This window comes from Scyliorhinus canicula, chromosome 20, assembly GCF_902713615.1.
Source record: "Scyliorhinus canicula chromosome 20, sScyCan1.1, whole genome shotgun sequence".
Lineage (NCBI taxonomy): Eukaryota > Metazoa > Chordata > Chondrichthyes > Carcharhiniformes > Scyliorhinidae > Scyliorhinus > Scyliorhinus canicula.
The window spans coordinates 92,139,737-92,158,606 of NC_052165.1; the positions used below are offsets into that span (position 1 = coordinate 92,139,737).

Genomic DNA, 18,870 nt, shown 5'->3' on the forward strand with positions numbered 1-18,870 from the left:
TACAGCTTGAAGCCTTTCCTGGTGTGTGTGTGTGTGAGGAGAGGGGGACAGGGTCTCAGGGAGCCGCCCCGCCCCGCATGCTCTACATTGACCCTTTTCAATGGCTGGATCGTCTCTCCCAGCCCAGAATGGAGGCCGTTCATGGGGTCGGTTCAGGGGAGGCCCAATCCGGCCTACCCGGAAAGGCTGGGCCCAGGGGAGGTCAGGGTACAGGGCCCCAGTGGGTGAAAGGTCAATCCCGATCACCCCGTTCTCTCACCCTTGACCCTTGGAACCTACCTTTGCGCATGAACCTGGAGATGTTCTGATTCATGATGTGTTTCGGGAGGGTGGTGTAATTGGCCATCGGATTGTCCTTCATGACCTTGAAGGAGGAAAGGTGAACGATCTTCTCAATGACGTCCTCTTCCAGAACCTTCTCCATGAACTCAGCCACCTTCAGAATCTCCCGTCTTGGATTCTATAGGGTGGGAATGGACCGGAGTTAGAGACCTCATGGGTCAGTGAGACAAGGGGGACCGAGAAACCAGGCCTGGGGTCAGGGGTCAGTGAGACAGGGGGTCCGAGAAACCAGACCCAGGGGTCAGTGAGATGGGAGGACCGAGAAACCAGACCCAGGGTCAGGGGTCAGTGAGACGGGGGGACGGAGGAACCAGACCCGGGGTCAGTGAGACGGGAGGACCGAGAAACCAGACCTGGGGTCAGGGGTCAGTGAGACAGGGGGACCGAGAAACCAGACCCAGGGGTCAGTGAGACACGGGGACGGAGAAACGTGACCGGGGTCAAGGGTCAAGGGGAAAGCGACTGACCACCCGGACCAGGGGTCAGATGTCAGTGAGGGAGACGCTGACTGTCCAAATGAGTGTAGGCTCAAGGGGAGATGAACTGACCATCCACACCCAGCTCAGTGAGAGGTGCTGATCACCCAGTCCAGGGGTCAGAGGTCAGTGAGTGATGCACTGAACTCTCACCCTGAACAATTTCATGTTTCTCTCTGTCTCTCTCTCTCTCTCTCTCTCTGTCTCTCTGTCTCTCCCTCTCTGCCTCTCTGCCTCTCTGCCTCTCTCTCTTTCTCTCTCTCTCTGTCACTCTCTCTCTCTCTCTCTCTATCCCGCTCTCCCTGTCTCTGTCTGTCTCTCTCTCTCACACTGTGTGTCTTTCTCTGTCTGTCTGTCTCTCTCTCTCCCTCCCTCTCTGTCTGTCTCTCTCTCTCTATGTCTGTCTGTCTCTCTCTCACTGTCTCTCTCTCTCTGTCTCTCTGTGTGTGTCTCTCTCTCTCTTTCACCATCTCTCTCTCTCACTGTCTCTCTCTCTCACTGTCTCTCTGTGTGTGTCTCTCTCTCTCTTTCACCATTGAGTGGAAACTCTTTAGATCAAATAGTTTGGATGGGGTAGTGTTTGTGCAGTGTGTCCAGGAAGCTTTTCTAACACAGTATGTAGATTGTCCGACCAGAGGGGAGGCCATATTGGATTTAGTACTTGGTAATGAACCAGGGCAGGTGATAGATTTGTTAGTGGGGGAGCATTTTGGAGGTAGTGACCACAATTCTGTGACTTTCACTTTAGTAATGGAGAGGGATAGGTGCGAGCAACAGGGCAAGGTTTATAATTGGGGGAAGGGTAAATACAATGCTGTCAGACAAGAATTGAAGTGCAGAAGTTGGGAACATAGGCTGTCAGGGAAGGACACAAGTGAAATGTGGAACTTGTTCAAGGATCAGGTACTGCGTGTCTTTGATATGTATGTCCCTGTCAGGCAGGGAAGAGATGGTCGAGTGAGGGAACCATGGTTGACAAGAGAGGTTGAATGTCTTGTTAAGAGGAAGAAGGAGACTTATGTAAGGCTGAAGAAACAAGGTTCAGACAGGGCGCTGGAGGGATACAAGATAGCCAGGAGGGAACTGAAGAAAGGGATTAGGAGAGCTAAGAGAGGGCATGAAAAATCTTTGGCGGGTAGGATCAAGGAAAACCCCAAGGCCTTTTACACATACGTGAGAAATATGAGAATGACTAGAGTGAGAGTAGGTCCGATTAAGGACAGTAGCGGGAGATTGTGTATTGAGTCTGAAGAGATAGGAGAGGTCTTGAACAAGTATTTTTCTTCAGTATTTACAAATGAGAGGGGCCATATTGTTGGAGAGGACAGCGTGAAGCAGACTGATAAGCTTGAGGAGATACTTGTCAGGAAGGAAGATGTGTTGCGCGTTTTGAAAAACTTGAGGATAGACAAGTCCCCCGGGCCTGACGGGATATATCCAAGGATTCTCTGGGAAGCAAGAAATGAAATTGCAGAGCCGTTGGCAATGATCTTTTCGTCCTCGCTGTCAACAGGGGTGGTACCAGAGGATTGGAGAGTGGCGAATGTCGTGCCCCTGTTCAAAAAAGGGAATAGGGATAACCCTGGGAATTACAGGCCAGTTAGTCTTACTTCGGTGGTAGGCAAAGTAATGGAAAGGGTACTGAGGATAGGATTTCTGAGCATCTGGAAAGGCATTGCTTGATTAGGGATAGTCAGCACGGATTTGTGAGGGGTAGGTCTTGCCTTACAAGTCTTATTGAATTCTTTGAGGAGGTGACCAAGCATGTGGATGAAGGTAAAGCAGTGGATGTAGTGTACATGGATTTTAGTAAGGCATTTGATAAGGTTCCCCATGGTAGGCTTATGCAGAAAGTAAGGAGGCATGGGATAGTGGGAAATTTGGCCAGTTGGATAACAAACTGGCTAACCGATAGAAGACAGAGAGTTGTGGTGGATGGCAAATATTCAGCCTGGAGCCCAGTTATCAGTGGCGTACCGCAGGGATCAGTTCTGGGTCCTCTGCTGTTTGTGATTTTCATTAACGACTTGGATGAGGGAGTTGAAGGGTGGGTCAGTAAATTTGCAGATGATACGAAGATTGGTGGAGTTGTGGATAGTGAGGAGGGCTGTTGTCGGCTTCAAAGAGACATAGATAGAATGCAGAGCTGGGCTGAGAAGTGGCAGATGGAGTTTAACCCTGACAAGTGTGAGGTTGTCCATTTTGGAAGGACAAATCTGAATGCGGAATACAGGGTTAATGGTAGGGTTCTTGGCAATGTGGAGGAGCAGAGAGATCTTGGGGTCTATGTTCATTGTTCTTTGAAAGTTGCCACTCAAGTGGATAGAGCTGTGAAGAAGGCCTATGGTGTGCTAGCGTTCATTAGCAGAGGGATTGAATTTAAGAGCCATGAGGTGATGATGCAGCTGTACAAAACCTTGGTCAGGCCACATTTGGAGTACTGTGTGCAGTTCTGGTCACCTCATTTTAGGAAGGATGTGGAAGCTTTGGAAAAGGTGCAAAGGAGATTTACCAGGATGTTGCCTGGAATGGAGAGTAGGTCATACGAGGAAAGATTGAGGGTGTTAGGCCTTTTCTCATTAGAACGGAGAAGGATGAGGGGCGACTTGATAGAGGTTATAAGATGATCAGGGGAATAGATAGAGTAGACAGTCAGAGACTTTTTCCCCGGGTGGAACACACCATTACAAGGGGACATAAATTTAAGATAAATGGTGGAAGATATAGAGGGGATGTCAGAGGTAGGTTCTTTACCCAGAGAGTAGTGGGGGCATGGAATGCACTGCCTGTGGTAGTAGTTGAGTCGGAAAATTTATGGACCTTCAAGCGGCTATTGGATAGGTACTTGGATTAGGGTAGAATAAGGGAGTGTAGGTTAACTTCTTAAGGGCAGCACGGTAGCATTGTGGATAGCACAATTGCTTCACAGCTCCAGGGTCCCAAGTTCGATTTCGACTTGGGTCACTGTCTGTGTGGAGTCTGCACATCCTCCCCGTGACTGCGTGGGTTTCCTCCGGGTACTCCGGTTTCCTCCCACAGTCCAAAGATGTGCAGGTTGGGTGGATTGGCCATGACAAATTGTCCAAAATTCTATGATTAACCTAGGACAAAAGTTCGGCGCAACATCGTGGGCCGAAGGGCCTGTTCTGTGCTGTATTTCTCTATATCTATATCTCTCTCTCTCACCATCTCTCTCTCTCACTGTCTCTCTCTCTCTCACTGTCTCTCTGTGTGTCTCTCTCTCTCTCTTTCACCGTCTCTCTCTCACTGTCTCTCTCTCTCACTGTCTCTCTGTGTGTCTCTCTCTCTCGTCACGAGACCCTGTACGAGCGTGGGGTCAGTTCCAGCCCCCTCCACCCGGGGTCGCAACATCAGTGAATTAACCAATAATTCTGATTAACGTCTCGAGATTCTTGCCCGAGACGTCTGCAATCAGATGCAGACTCCAGATTTATAAGTAAAAACATTAACAAACTATTTATTAATAACAAGAGGAAAAGATGAATATATGAAAAGTAATAACAGAACAATGGTCTAACAATCGGCCTAATCTCAAATCCACGTCCCATCCTCCACCCACCCACACACACAAGACAGACACACACAGCGGGAATGGGGTGGGGGGGAAAGGTTTAAACTGAAACAGGATTAATAATTATGAGATTGTTCTTTGCTGCCGATGTACTCTTTGTACTCAGCGATCTCCAGATCATGTATCCAATCAGAAACTGGAGGTTGTAGAAAGCTCTCTAAATCAGCAGGCAGAGAGAGAGAGATTCAAAGCTGCCTGGTGCCTGGATATCTTCACAGCGCACACCCTAAACCATGCGGCCCGCCAAAGGTCTTTATGCGGCCAACCAAGTCATTAAAAAAACATTTTATTATTTTTTTACAAAGTTTTTTTTTATTTTTTATTTTTTTTTAAGGTTAATGGGGGGGTTGTTGGGTTACTTACTGGTATAGGGTGAATACGTTGACTTGAGTAGGGTGATCATTGCTCAGCACAACGTCGAGGGCCGAATGGCCTGTTCTGTGCTGTACTGTTCTATGTTCTATATGAGGCCCCCAGAATCATAACCGGGTGAAGTAATTATTTTACTTAATATACTATGCGGCCCTTTAAAATTGTTAATTTCTGAATGTGGCCCTTGCACGGAAAAGTTTGCCCACCCCTGCCCTAAACAATCTGGCACTCTTCACAAGATCCACCTTCCATCTGGAACTTTCTGTCTGGCCCCCACCAATCACAGACCCCAATAGGAAATGGTACATTTCCTGATTGGCTGCTTGCCAAGTCTATCAAATCATCATCACCGGTTCTGCCTCAGAATCGGAAGGGGATGTCTCGGCCTGGTCCATCACGATCGGCATTCCAACTCTGCCCAAAATCTATAAAACAGAAAACCCAGATGGTGTAGTGAGGCTGTAGCAGCTTAACCAGAAGACAGGCAGCAGGGAGGGGGGTACAACAGTACCTTAACAATACCTCTCTCTCTGTTGTCGTGCTGTTCAGCTTCGGGTAACACGGACTGCAACACGATGCAGTTACCTGTCAAGTAGACACTAAACGTGGGCGTTGGTTCAATAAGATTTATTGAACTTCAGTAACGAAGCACACAGCTGCCTGTGGGTTGACTCTCTGCTACTCTCAGTAAACTAACACTAACTATCTAGACCAGGCTAGCTCTGAACCAGGTGTAGAAGATGTTGAATGATTTGTACACCCTGACTGTCACTACAGTTGTCACCAGTGGAAAGAGGTGGTGCTGATGTTTTTTGTGTTTTGTAGGTGGAAGCCCCCCTCTGGTGTTCTGTCTGGTGATTGGTTGTGTTCTTTCCTGTATGTTGACTGGCTCACCTGGGTGCCTGTCACTGCCTGCTCTTACACCATGATGTGCGTGGGTGACTATTATGACAGCTGTCTCATCTCTCGCGCTGACTTACTCTCTCTTTGTCTATCTTTCTCTCATCTCACTCTTGCTCTCGCTGTCTCTATCTCTCGCTGTCTCTATCTCTCCCTGTCTCTATCTCTCCCTGTCTCTATCTCTCCCTCTCTATCTCCCGCTGCCTCTATCTCTCGCTGCCTCTATCTCTCGCTGTCTCTATCTCTCCCTGTCTCTATCTCCCGCTGTCTCTATCTCTCGCTGTCTTTATCTCTCGCTGCCTCTATCTCTCGCTGTCTCTGTCTCCCGCTGCCTCTATCTCCCGCTGCCTCTATCTCTCGCTGCCCCTATCTCTCGCTGTCTCTATCTCTCGCTGCCTCTATCTCTCGCTGTGTCTATCTCTTGCTGTCTCTGTCTGCCGCAGCCTCTAGCTCTCGTTGTCTCTATCTCTCGCAGTTTCTGTGTCTCTCTCTCGTGACTCCCTCTCTCTCTCTCTCTCTCCCCCCACCCGCCTCTCTCACACAATATTACACCCTTGGACACTCATCCTCCTCCACACTCGGTCCCTCCCACTGCCGTTACCTCCTTTATATCCTCATAGAAGAGGAAGAGAATCCGATGTTTGTTCTTCGCTTCCCACCATCCCTTCACATGGTCGTACCAGGGACCGAAGCTCACTGAAACAGAGCAAGAACAGGCACAGTAAGATCCCATTGAGATTCTCCCTGTTCCCAAAGACAAGAACAGGGACAGTAGAGAGGGAGCTTTACTCTGTATCTAACCCCGTGCTGTACCTGTCCTGGGAGTGTTTGATGGGGACAGTGTAGAGGGAGCTTTACTCTGTATCTAACGCCATGCTGTACCTGTCCTGGGAATGTTTGATGGGGACAGTGTAGAGGGAGCTTTACTCTGTATCTAACCCCGTGCTGTACCTGTCCTGGGAGTGTTTGATGGGGACAGTGTAGAGGGAGCTTTACTCTGTATCTAACCCCGTGCTGTACCTGTCCTGGGAGTGTTTGATGGGGACAGTGTAGAGGGAGCTTTACTCTGTATCTAACCCCGTGCTGTACCTGTCCTGGGAGTGTTTGATGGGGACAGTGTAGAGGGAGCTTTACTCTGTATCTAAACCCGTGCTGTACCTGTCCTGGGAGTGTTTGATGAAGACAGTGTAGAGGGAGCTTTACTCTGTATCTAACCCCGTGCTGTACCTGTCCTGGGAGTGTTTGATGGGGACAGTGTAGAGGGAGCTTTACTCTGTATCTAACCCTGTGCTGTACCTGCCCTGGGAGTGTTGATGGGGACAGTGTAGAGGGAGCTTTACTCTGTATCTAACCCCGTGCTGTACCTGTCCTGGGAGTGTTTGATGGGGGCAGTGTAGAGGGAGCTTTACTCTGTATCTAACGCCGTGCTGTACCTGTACCTGGGGCTGGTTTAGCACAGGGCTAAATAGCTGGCTTTTAAAGCAGGCCAAGGCAGGCCAGCAGCACGGTTCAATTTCCGTACCAGCCTCCCCGAACAGGTGGCAGAATGTGGCGACTAGGAGCTTTTCGCACTAACTTCATTGAAGCCTACTCATGACAATAAGCGATTTTCATTTCATTTTTCATTTCCTGGGAGTGTTTGATGCTCGGTTAAGGATTGTTGATGATATATTAACCTTTGGGTAATCTATCTCTTTACACTTTGCTCCTGATTGGGAATGGTCTGGTGGTGTGACTGTGAACAATCCATCAGTCTTCAACTTAAAGCAAACTCATTTATTGCGTAACAATTGATTAATATTGAGTTTGCACACTCCACTGAACTATAACTAGCAATCAAGTAATTTATATTAAAGTATTAACTAATTGAAACTAAACGTGCTAAACTATGTTGTGAAGGATCTATCACACTCAATCTCGTCGCTCCTGGTTGGCAGAGGCCGAGATCCTCTCAGTGTTGTTATTGATAGTGCGATGCAATGCTGCCCTCTAGTGGGCAGTGTTACACTGAGATGTAATAATTAACCCTTTTCGCTGTCTACATATATACACATCATTACAGTTGATGTGCGGAGGAAACCCACCTTGTCCGTGCAGGAATTTTTGGAAGAATTCCAGCCAGTATCCCGGTTCCGGCATTTTGTTGTCCATCCGAAGGTAATGGAAATACGACACAAGATTATCTTTAGCGTTTCGAGCCACTACTATGGTCTGGGAAGAGGAAACACAAATCCATTAGGGAGTCCTCACTCTTCCCTCTGACCTGTCTCAGTGAGGGGGGAGGTGAGGGAGTCTCACAGTTTGGGGACTGAGGGAGGGGGGAGTGAGGGAGTCCCACAGTTTGGGGACTGAGGGAGGGGGAGGTGAGGGAGTCCCACAGTTTGGGGACTGAGGGAGGGGGGAGTGAGGGAGTCCCACAGTTTGGGGACTGAGGGAGGGGGGAGTGAGGGAGGGGGAGTGAGGTAGTCCCACAGTTTGGGGACTGAGGGAGGGGGGAGGTGAGGGAGTCCCACAGTTTGGGGACTGAGGGAGGGGGGAGTGAGGGAGACCCACAGTTTGGGGACTGAGGGAGGGGGGGAGTGAGGGAGACCCACAGTTTGGGGACTGAGGGAGGGGGGAGGTGAGGGAGTCTCACAGTTTGGGGACTGAGGGAGGGGGGAGTGAGGGAGTCCCACAGTTTGGGGACTGAGGGAGGGGGGGAGGGAGGGAGACCCACAGTTTGGGGACTGAGGGAGGGGGGAGTGAGGGAGTCTCACAGTTTGGAGGCTGAGGGAGGGGGGAGTGAGGGAGTCCAACAGTTTGGGGACTGAGGGAGGGGGGAGTGAGGGAGTCCCACAGTTTGGGGACTGAGGGAGGGAGGGGGAGTGAGGTAGTCCCACAGTTTGGAGACTGAGGGAGGGGGGAGTGAGGGAGGGGGAGTGAGGGAGTCCCACAGTTTGGGGACTGAGGGAGGGGGGAGTGAGGGAGGGGGAGTGAGGGAGTCCCACAGTTTGGAGACTGAGGGAGGAGGGAGTGAGCTAGTCCCACAGTTTGGAGACTGAGGGAGGGGGGAGTGAGGGAGTGTTGAACAGGGTGAGGGATGAGGGGTTTACGGGGTCGATGGGGGTGATTGGGGGGGGGAGGGGGTGAGCGATGTGTCCCGGGTCCCTACCTTACAGTCCTGCTCCCAGAAGGATTTGGGAACCAGTTGGATCGGGAGGTGAGTTTTAATCACCCTCGGAGACGCCATTTTCTCAATCAGTTCAATACCTGCGAGATGGAGATGTTACAGCATTCCGCTCAAATAATCCTGCTCACATTGTAGACACCACTCTCCTCAGGGCGCACTCCTCCATGAGCACTGACTCTCCCCGGGGTACGGGTCCCCCCCCCCATGGGCACCGACTCTCCCCGGGGTACGAATCCCTCCCTACGGCCACCGACTCTCCCCGGGGTACGGGACCCTCCCCACGGGCACCGACTCTCCCCGGGGTACGGGTCCCCCTCCCCACGGGCACCGACTCTCCCCGGGGTACGGGACCCTCCCCACGGGCACCGACTCTCCCCGGGGTACGGGTCCCCCTCCCCACAGGCACCGACTCTCCCCGGGGTACGGGACCCTCCCCACGGGCACCGACTCTCCCCGGGGTACGGGTCCCCCTCCCCACGGGCACCGACTCTCCCCGGGGTACGGGACCCTCCCCACGGGCTCCGACTCTCCCCGGGGTACGGGTCCCCCTCCCCACGGGCACCGACTCTCCCCGGGGTACGGGACCCCCCCACGGGCACCGACTCTCCCCGGGGTACGGGACCCTCCCCACGGGCACCGACTCTCCCCGGGGTCACGGTCCCTCCCCGGGGTCACCGACTCTCCCCGGGGTCACCCCCACTGGGCACCGACTCTCCCCGGGGTCCCCCTCCCACTGGGCACCGACTCTCCCCGGGGTACGGGACCCTCCCCACGGGCACCGACTCTCCCCGGGGTACGGGACCCTCCCCACGGGCACCGACTCTCCCCGGGGTACGGGACCCTCCCCACGGGCACCGACTCTCCCCGGGGTAAGGGTCCCTCCCCACGGGCACCGACCCTCCCCGGGGAACGGGTCCCTCCCCCCACGGGCACCGACTCTCCCCGGGGTACGGGTCTCCCCCCCCCACGGGCACCGACTCTCCCTGGGGTACGGGTCCCTCCCCCACGGGCACCGACTCTCCCCGGGGTATGGGTCCCTCCCCCCCACGGGCACCGACTCTCCCCGGGGTACGGGTCCCTCCCCACGGGCACCGACTCTCCCCGGTGTACGGGGGGAAACATCCTCTCAGCATTCGCCGTGTCGAGCCCCCCCCTCTCATTCTTCTAAACTCCAATGGGTGTGTCGCCCCAACCTGCCCAAACCTCACAAGACAAATACCCCCCCCCCCCATCCCAGGCATCACCCCGGGGAACCTCCTCTGAACTGCCTCCGACACCAGTCTCTCTCTCCGTGAGTAAGGAGATCCAAATCGTAAGCAGTACTCCAGCTGCAGAAACACCAACAGTTGGAGCAAAACTTCCCAACTTTTACAGCCCAACCACCGCCCCCCCCCTCCCCCACCTCCCCACCTCCCCGAGATAAAGGGTCTCACCAGGTGGCCCCTCATCCTCAAAAAATTCGAGGTAGGGGATTCGTTCATAGACGGGAGTTCGTTTACACATCTTCACATCACCGTTCTGATTGATCAGATCCACAATTTCCTGCATCCATGTTGTCCCTGTGGAGAGAGGGAGAGAGAGTGAGAGAGAGAGGGAGAGAAAGAGAGAGAGAGAGAGAGAGAGACAGAGAGAGACAGAGAGAGACAGAGTGAGAGACAGAGAGAGAGACGAACAAAGAGAGTGTGAGAGAGAATGTGACAGTGAGAGAGGAACAGAGAGAGTGTGAGAGAGAATGTGACAGAGAGAGAGTGGAACAGAGAGAGTGTGACAGAGAGAGAGAGGAACAGAGAGAGTGTGACAGAGAGAGAGAGGAACAGAGAGTGTGAGAGAGTGTGACAGAGAGAGAGGAACAGAGACATGTGACAGTGAGAGAGGAACAGAGAGAGTGTGAGAGAGTGTGAGAGAGAGAGAGAGGAACAGAGAGAGTGAGAGAGAGAGAGAGGAACAGAGAGAGTGTGACAGAGAGAGAGAGGAACAGAGAGAGTGTGAGAGAGTGTGACAGAGAGAGAGAGGAACAGAGAGAGTGTGAGAGAGTGTGACAGAGAGAGAGACAAACAAAGAGAGTGTGAGAGAGAGCGTGACAGAGAGAGAGAGAGGAACAGAGAGAGTGAGAGAGAGAGCGTGACAGAGAGAGAGAGGAACAGAGACAGTGAGAGAGAGAGTGTGACAGAGAGAGAGGAACAGAGAGAGTGTGAGAGAGAGAGAGGAACAGAGAGAGTGTGAGAGAGTGTGACAGAGAGAGAGAGGAACAGAGACATGTGAAAGTGAGATGGGAACAGAGAGAGTGAGAGGGGAACAGAGAGAGTGGGTGAAATTGTCAGAGAGATGGAGGAACAGAGTTAGAGTGAGAGACACACAGAGACTTTAAACATCCCCATGAGTGGTCGAGAGAATCAAATTCACACAGTTTCCAGCAGCGCTCCTCAAATGGTGTCCCCCATCGTAATGCCTGGACTCTCCCAACCCACCGTCAGGCCTGGGCCCTTAGCTTCCACCATGAGGCCTGGGCCCACTCCACCATGAGGCCTGGGCCCTCATCCTGCACAGTGAGGCCTGGGCCCTCATCCTGCACAGTGATCCCTGGGCCCTCATCCTGCACAGTGAGGCCTCGGCCCTCATCCTCCACAGTAAGGCTTGGGCCCTCATCCTGCACAGAGGCCTGGGCCCTCATCCTCCACAGAAAGGCCTGGGCCCTCATCCTGCACAGAGGCCTGAGCCCTCATCCTGCACAGTGATCCCTGGGCCCTCATCCTGCACAGTGAGGCCTGGGCCCACATCCTGCACAGTAAGGCCTGGGCCCACATCCTGCACAGAGGCCTGAGCCCTCATCCTGCACAGTGAGGCCTGGGCCCTCATCCTGCACAGTGAGGCCTGGGCCCTCATCCAGCACAGTGATCCCTGGGCCCTCATCCTGCACAGTGAGGCCTGGGCCCTCATCCTCCGCAATGAGGCCTGGGCCCTCATCCTGCACAGAGGCCTGGGCCCTCGTCCTGCACAGAGAGGCCTGGGCCCACATCCTGCACAGTGATGCCTGGGACCTTGTCCTGCACAGAGGCCTGGGCCCTCGTCCAGCACAGTGAGGCCCAGGCCCTCTCTCTCCACTGTGAGGCCTGGGCCCTCGCCCTTCACCGTGAGGCCTGGGCCCTCGCCCATCGTGAGGCTTGCACCCCTCTCCCTCCACTGTGAGGCCTGGGCCCTTTCCATCCACTGTGTGACTGTGCCTCTCTCCCCACCGTGAGGCCTGGGCCCTCTCCCCCCCACTGTGAGGCCTGTTCTCCACTCACCTGATTTGGGGTAGGTGGCGATGAGCAGGTCATCGGGCTTGGCCTTGAAGTTTTCACCGTCTCCCAGTTATCAGCCACCCAGTCGGGTAAGGGGACATCTTTCCAGCAGTTTGAGCTGCGGCCCTCCTGACTGTATCGTCTCGCAGCTCCGGATGATAGTCCAGCTCCATCTCCAGGATCCTGAAACTGGGCAGCACATGGTCAATTCATTCAGGATGAGGGTGGGTCAGCAAATTTGCAGACAATACGAAGATTGGTGGAGTTGTGGATAGTGAGGAGGGCTGTTGTCGGCTTCAAAGAGACATCGATCGGATGCAGAGCTGGGCTGAGAAGTGGCAGATGGAGTTTAACCCTGACAAGTGTGAGGTTGTCCATTTTGGAAGGACAAATATGAATGCGGAATACAGGGTTAACGGTAGGGTTCTTGGCAATGTAGAGTAGCAGAGAGATCTTGGGGTCTATGTTCATAGATCTTTGAAAGTTGCCACTCAAGTGGATAGAGCTGTGAAGAAGGCCTATGGTGTGTTAGCCTGTTCATTAGCAGAGGGATTGAATTTAAGAGCCGTGAGGTGATGATGCAGCTGTACAAAACCTTGGTCAGACCACATTTGGAGTACTGTGTCCAGTTCTGGACACTTCATTTTAGGAAGGATGTGGAAGCTTTGGAAAAGGTGCAAAGGAGATTTACCAGGATGTTGTCTGGAATGGAGAGTACGTCTTATGAGGAACGGTTGAGGGTGCTAGGCCTTTTCTCATTAGAACGGAGAAGGATGAGGGACGACTTGATCGAGGTTTATAAGATGATTAGGGGAATAGATAGAGTAGACAGTCAGAGACTTTTTCCCCGGGTGGACACACCATTACAAGGGGACATAAATTTAAGGTGAATGGTGGAAGATATAGGGGGGATGTCAGAGGTAGGTTCTTTACCCAGAGAGTAGTGGGGGCATGGAATGCACTGTCTGTGGAAGTAGTTGAGTCGGAAACGTTAGGGACCTTCAAGCGGCTATTGGATAGGTACATGGATTAGGGTAGAATAATGGAGTGTAGATTAATTTGTTCTTAAGGGCAGCACGGTAGCATTGTGGATAGCACAATTGCTCCACAGCTCCAGGGTCCCAGGTTTGATTTCGGCTTGGGTCACTGTCTGTGCGGAGTCTGCACATCCTCCCCGTGTCTGCGTGGGTTTCCTCCGGGTGCTCCGGTTTCCTCCCACAGTCCAAAGATGTGCAGGTTGGGTGGATTGGCCATGATAAATTGCCCTTAGTGTCCAAAATTCTATGATCTGTGATTAACCTAGGACAAAAGTTTGGCACAACATTGTGGGCCGAAGGGCCTGTTCTGTGCTGTATTTCTCTATGTTCTATGTCCTTACCTTATTGAATCTCAGTCAGTTTAATCTTTGAGCTGTGAATTGGGTTTAACTTTGAGGAGGAGTTTGTCACCAATCGAGGAGACAGATTGCAAGTGTTGACAGGACTGGAACCAGTTTGGTTTCATTCCTTCGCCTTCTCTCTGGGCAAGGGGCCCGGTTCAGAGATAGAGAGAGAGAAATGAAAATCGCTTATCGTCACAAGTAGGATTCAAATGAAGTTACTGTGAAATGACACAGAGACCAGAATGAGGGGCACAGAAAGAGACAGAGGCAGACAGACAGAGCGAAAGAGAGATTGTAAGAGACAGATAGAGACTGTGAGAGAGAGAGAGAGACAGAGCGAAAGAGACATTGTGAGAGACAGATAGAGACAGATAGAGACTGAAAGAGACAGAGAGACAGACAGAGTGAAAGAGAGATTGTGAGAGATAGAGACTGAGAGAAAGAAAGAAAGAGACAGAGAAAGACAGAGAGAGAAAAGAGAGAGAGACACAGAGCGACAGAGAAAGACAGAGAGAGAGATGGAGAGAGAGAGAGAGAGAGAGAGTGATGTTGAGACAGAGAGAGCGATGTAGAGACAGAGAGACAGAGAGCGATGTCGACACAGTGAGAGAGCGATGTAGAGACAGAGATAGAGAGAGCGGGGTAGGGACAGAGAGAGAGCGATGTAGAGACAGAGAGAGAGACAGTGATGTAGAGACAAAGAGAGCGATGTAGACACAGTGAGAGAGCGATGTGGAGACAGAGAGAGAGAGAGCGGGGTAGGGACTAGAGAAAGAGCTCCTGCTGTTACCTTGTTTTCTCTCCAACTCTCCAATGGTTGATGTCATCCAGGTTTATTGGATGGGATATGCAAATATATGAAGCAGATGATGATGTGGCTCTGCCCAAGGCAGTCGTGTGTTAGACTCTTGGGGAGAATTTGGGTGAGGTCAGAGCTCCAGGCCTAATCTGTAACCTGTTCTGATGTAGTTCTAATAAACAAGTGTTCAACAGATCCCCCAATATGTCTGCAGTCTGCCCCACCCCGAGAGCCCAAGATAAAAGGACCCAATTATATACCGTGGTGGCAACGTTGTCGACGGCAAGGTAAGAGAGACATCGGTGCTTTATCGAAGGAATCACTGTGAAGAAACACGTGAAAGCCGCTCGAGAAACCTGGGCGGTTGAAGGAGGTGCACTGGAGAGAGAGGAATGATGGAGGAACTTCATGGTCAGGCCGTGCCCTTGCCCCAGCCGCCTGACTGTCTCGAGGGGCAGCACGGAGGTCTGCAGTGGGAGTTATGGTAACGCCATTATCTCCAGTACACACAGATATTTAAGGTTGCTGCAAACCAGATTTGAGTTGACGGCTGGTTGGGGTTTCCCGCTGAAGGGGAACGAGATGCTGGCAGGATGTCCGACTGCTTCACGGCAGGCGGGAGGAAAGCGTCAATTTAGCCCCAATTGCGACGGGAAGTGTGGGAAATACTCAGCACGTCTGTCCGCCTCTGTGGGGGGGAGAAACCGCGCTCAGTGACGCCTGTCTCTCACCCCCTTCCCCCCCCCCCCCCCCCCCCCCCCCCCGCCAGATCGAACACAGATCATAGACCAGAAATGTTGACTCTCTGTCTCCCTCTCCACAGATGCTGCCTGGCCCGCTGGGATTTCCAGGGAGCTGCCGTGGATATTTCAGACTTCCAGCGTCTGGAGTAATTCCCTCGTACATGCTCCGTCCATGTCGATCTCAGGGTGGTTCTCGTTATAAATCAAGACGGCAAAATAACTATCACTCAAAGGAAAAAGTCAACTTTTCCAGTCGACTTTTGATGCTGAACTTTCACTGGAAGGTTTTGCCATTTTTAAAGTTGGGATGAAATGGAGTGATACCCCGATAGAATATGTCACAGCTAATTCAAGACATTCTCATCTGTCAATAGGATTGTTGTTTGCGGTGCTTGAGAGCTTCAGCCATTTTGGAAACTGCCATCTGGATGTTGCACAGCTCCAGCTACAAAGGAACAGGGATTTATTACTAATAACATGAATAACCGAGTTGGCTGTGATAGCCTGATCAAACCGTGGCTGGAACGATAATCTTACGGATATCTCAGGGTTTGATGGGCTTTCGAAAATAGAGCACGAAAGTCAGGAGGTTTTGTCAAAACTGACAAAAAGGGGTCAGGCCCCAGTAACACTTATTTCCGCTTGGGACATTTGAAGGATGTGAGGGGGCCTGGGTGAGGGAGCTTGGGAGGGCAAAGTCGGTGCCTGGGAGCAGCAGAAGCACAGAGGCAATTAATGTCTCCCCCAGGACCCTCAGAGCCCTCCACTCTATCCCCAGGAGATATCTGTACACTGACTGGTGTCTCTCAGTCCCCCCTCTCTCTCAGGGAGATATCTGTACACTGACTGGTGTCTCTCAGTCCCCTCTCTCTCAGGGAGATATCTGTACACTGACTGGTGTCTCTCAGTCCCCTCTCTCTCAGGGAGATATCTGTACACTGACTGGTGTCTCTCAGTCCCCTCTCTCTCTCAGGGAGATATCTGTACACTGACTGGTGTCTCTCAGTCCCCTCTCTCTCTCAGGGAGATATCTGTACACTGACTGGTGTCTCTCAGTCCCTCTCTCTCTCAGGGAGATATCTGTACACTGACTGGTGTCTCTCAGTCCCCTCTCTCTCTCAGGGAGATATCTGTACACTGACTGGTGTCTCTCAGTCCTCTCTCTCTCAGGGAGATATCTGTACACTGACTGGTGTCTCTCAGTCCCCTCTCTCTCTCAGGGAGATATCTGTACACTGACTGGTGTCTCTCAGTCCCCTCTCTCTCAGGGAGATATCTGTACACTGACTGGTGTCTCTCAGTCCTCTCTCTCTCAGGGAGATATCTGTACACTGACTGGTGTCTCTCAGTCCCCTCTCTCTCTCAGGGAGATATCTGTACACTGACTGGTGTCTCTCAGTCCCCTCTCTCTCAGGGAGATATCTGTACACTGACTGGTGTCTCTCAGTCCTCTCTCTCTCAGGGAGATATCTGTACACTGACTGGTGTCTCTCAGTCCCCTCTCTCTCTCAGGGAGATATCTGTACACTGACTGGTGTCTCTCAGTCCCCTCTCTCTCTCAGGGAGATATCTGTACACTGACTGGTGTCTCTCAGTCCCTCTCTCTCTCAGGGAGATATCTGTACACTGACTGGTGTCTCTCAGTCCCCTCTCTCTCTCAGGGAGATATCTGTACACTGACTGGTGTCTCTCAGTCCCCTCTCTCTCTCAGGGAGATATCTGTACACTGACTGGTGTCTCTCAGTCCCCTCTCTCTCTCAGGGAGATATCTGTACACTGACTGGTGTCTCTCAGTCCCTCTCTCTCTCAGGGAGATATCTGTACACTGACTGGTGTCTCTCAGTCCCCTCTCTCTCTCAGGGAGATATCTGTACACTGACTGGTGTCTCTCAGTCCCTCTCTCTCTCAGGGAGATATCTGTACACTGACTGGTGTCTCTCAGTCCCCTCTCTCTCTCAGGGAGATATCTGTACACTGACTGGTGTCTCTCAGTCCCCTCTCTCTCTCAGGGAGATATATGTAACACTGACTGGTGTCTCTCAGTCCCCTCTCTCTCAGGGAGATATCTGTACACTGACTGGTGTCTCTCAGTCCCTCTCTCTCTCAGGGAGATATCTGTACACTGACTGGTGTCTCTCAGTCCCCTCTCTCTCTCAGGGAGATATCTGTACACTGACTGGTGTCTCTCAGTCCCCTCTCTCTCTCAGGGAGATATCTGTACACTGACTGGTGTCTCTCAGTCCTCTCTCTCTCAGGGAGATATCTGTACACTGACTGGTGTCTCTCAGTCCCCCTCTCTCTCTCAGGGAGATATCTGTACACTGACTGGTGTCTCTCAGTCCCTCTCTCTCAGGGAGATATCTGTACACTGACTGGTGTCTCTCAGTCCCCCTCTCTCTCAGGGAGATATCTGTACACTGACTGGTGTCTCTCAGTCCCTCTCTCTCTCAGGGAGATATTTGTACACTGACTGGTGTCTCTCAGTCCCCCTAGTCTCTCCAGGGAGATATCTGTACACTGACGGTAGTCCTCTCAGTCCCCTCTCGCTCTCAGGGAGATATCTGGGACACTGACTTGGTGTCTCTCAGTCCCTCTCTCGTCTCGGATATATCTTTACACTGAACTTGGTGTCTCAGTCCCCTCTCCTCTGGGAGATATCTGTACACTGACTGGTGTCTCTCAGTCCCCTCTCTCTCAGGGAGATATCTGTACACTGACTGGTGTCTCTCCCTCTCTCTCAGGAGATATCTGTACACTGACTGGTGTCTCTCAGTCCCCTCTCTCTCAGGGAGATATCTGTACACTGACTGTTGTCTCTCAGTCCCCTCTCCTCAGGGAGATATCTGTACACTGACTGGTGTCTCTCAGTCCCCTCTCTCTCTCAGGGATATCTGTACACTGACTGGTGTCTCTCAGTCCCCTCTCTCTCAGGGAGATATCTGTACACTGACTGGTGTCTCTCAGTCCCCTCTCTCCCAGGGAGATATCTGTACACTGACTGGTGTCTCTCAGTCCCCTCTCTCTCTCAGGGAGATATCTGTACACTGACTGGTGTCTCTCAGTCCCTCTCTCTCTCAGGGAGATATCTGTACACTGACTGGTGTCTCTCAGTCCCCTCTCTCTCTCAGGGAGATATCTGTACACTGACTGGTGTCTCTCAGTCCCCTCTCTCTCTCAGGGAGATATCTGTACACTGACTGGTGTCTCTCAGTCCCCTCTCTCTCTCAGGGAGATATCTGTACACTGACTGGTGTCTCTCAGTCCCCTCTCTCTCTCAGGGAGATATCTGTACACTGACTGGTGTCTCTCAGTCCCCTCCCTCTCTCAGGGAGATATCTGTACACTGACTGGTGTCTCTCAGTCCCCTCTCTCTCTCAGGGAGATATCTGTACACTGACTGGTGTCTCTCAGTCCCCTCTCTCTCTCAGGGAGATATCTGTACACTGACTGGTGTCTCTCAGTCCCCTCTCTCTCTCAGGGAGATATCTGTACACTGACTGGTGTCTCTCAGTCCCTCTCTCTCAGGGAGATATCTGTACACTGACTGGTGTCTCTCAGTCCCCTCTCTCTCTCAGGGAGATATCTGTACACTGACTGGTGTCTCTCAGTCCCCTTCTCTCTCAGGGAGATATCTGTACACTGACTGGTGTCTCTCAGTCCCTCTCTCTCTCAGGGAGATATCTGTACACTGACTGGTGTCTCTCAGTCCCCTCTCTCTCAGGGAGATATCTGTACACTGACTGGTGTCTCTCAGTCCCCTCTCTCTCTCAGGGAGATATCTGTACACTGACTGGTGTCTCTCAGTCCTCCTCTCT

At 52.2% G+C, this 18,870-nt stretch overlaps 2 protein-coding genes across 3 annotated transcripts in view; one reads left to right on the plus strand and one right to left on the minus strand.

Moving 5' to 3' along the window:
* Positions 1-18,870, minus strand: part of LOC119954936 (sulfotransferase 1C2-like) — a 196,341-nt gene that overhangs the window by 32,483 nt on the left and 144,988 nt on the right. The window contains exons 3-7 of one of the 2 annotated variants that reach the window (XM_038780671.1): positions 10,285-10,410; positions 8,834-8,931; positions 7,767-7,893; positions 6,284-6,378; positions 280-460 (exon numbers count right to left, since the gene is read on the minus strand). In XM_038780671.1, the coding sequence (XP_038636599.1) occupies positions 280-460; positions 6,284-6,378; positions 7,767-7,893; positions 8,834-8,931; positions 10,285-10,410 (627 nt within the window). The remainder of the gene's footprint in view (positions 1-279; positions 461-6,283; positions 6,379-7,766; positions 7,894-8,833; positions 8,932-10,284; positions 10,411-18,870) is intronic. The other variant, XM_038780670.1, reaches the window with a different exon arrangement.
* LOC119954932 (sulfotransferase 1C2-like) overlaps positions 1-18,870 on the plus strand; it is a 156,741-nt gene that overhangs the window by 1,736 nt on the left and 136,135 nt on the right. The gene's annotated exons all lie outside the window — the stretch shown is intronic.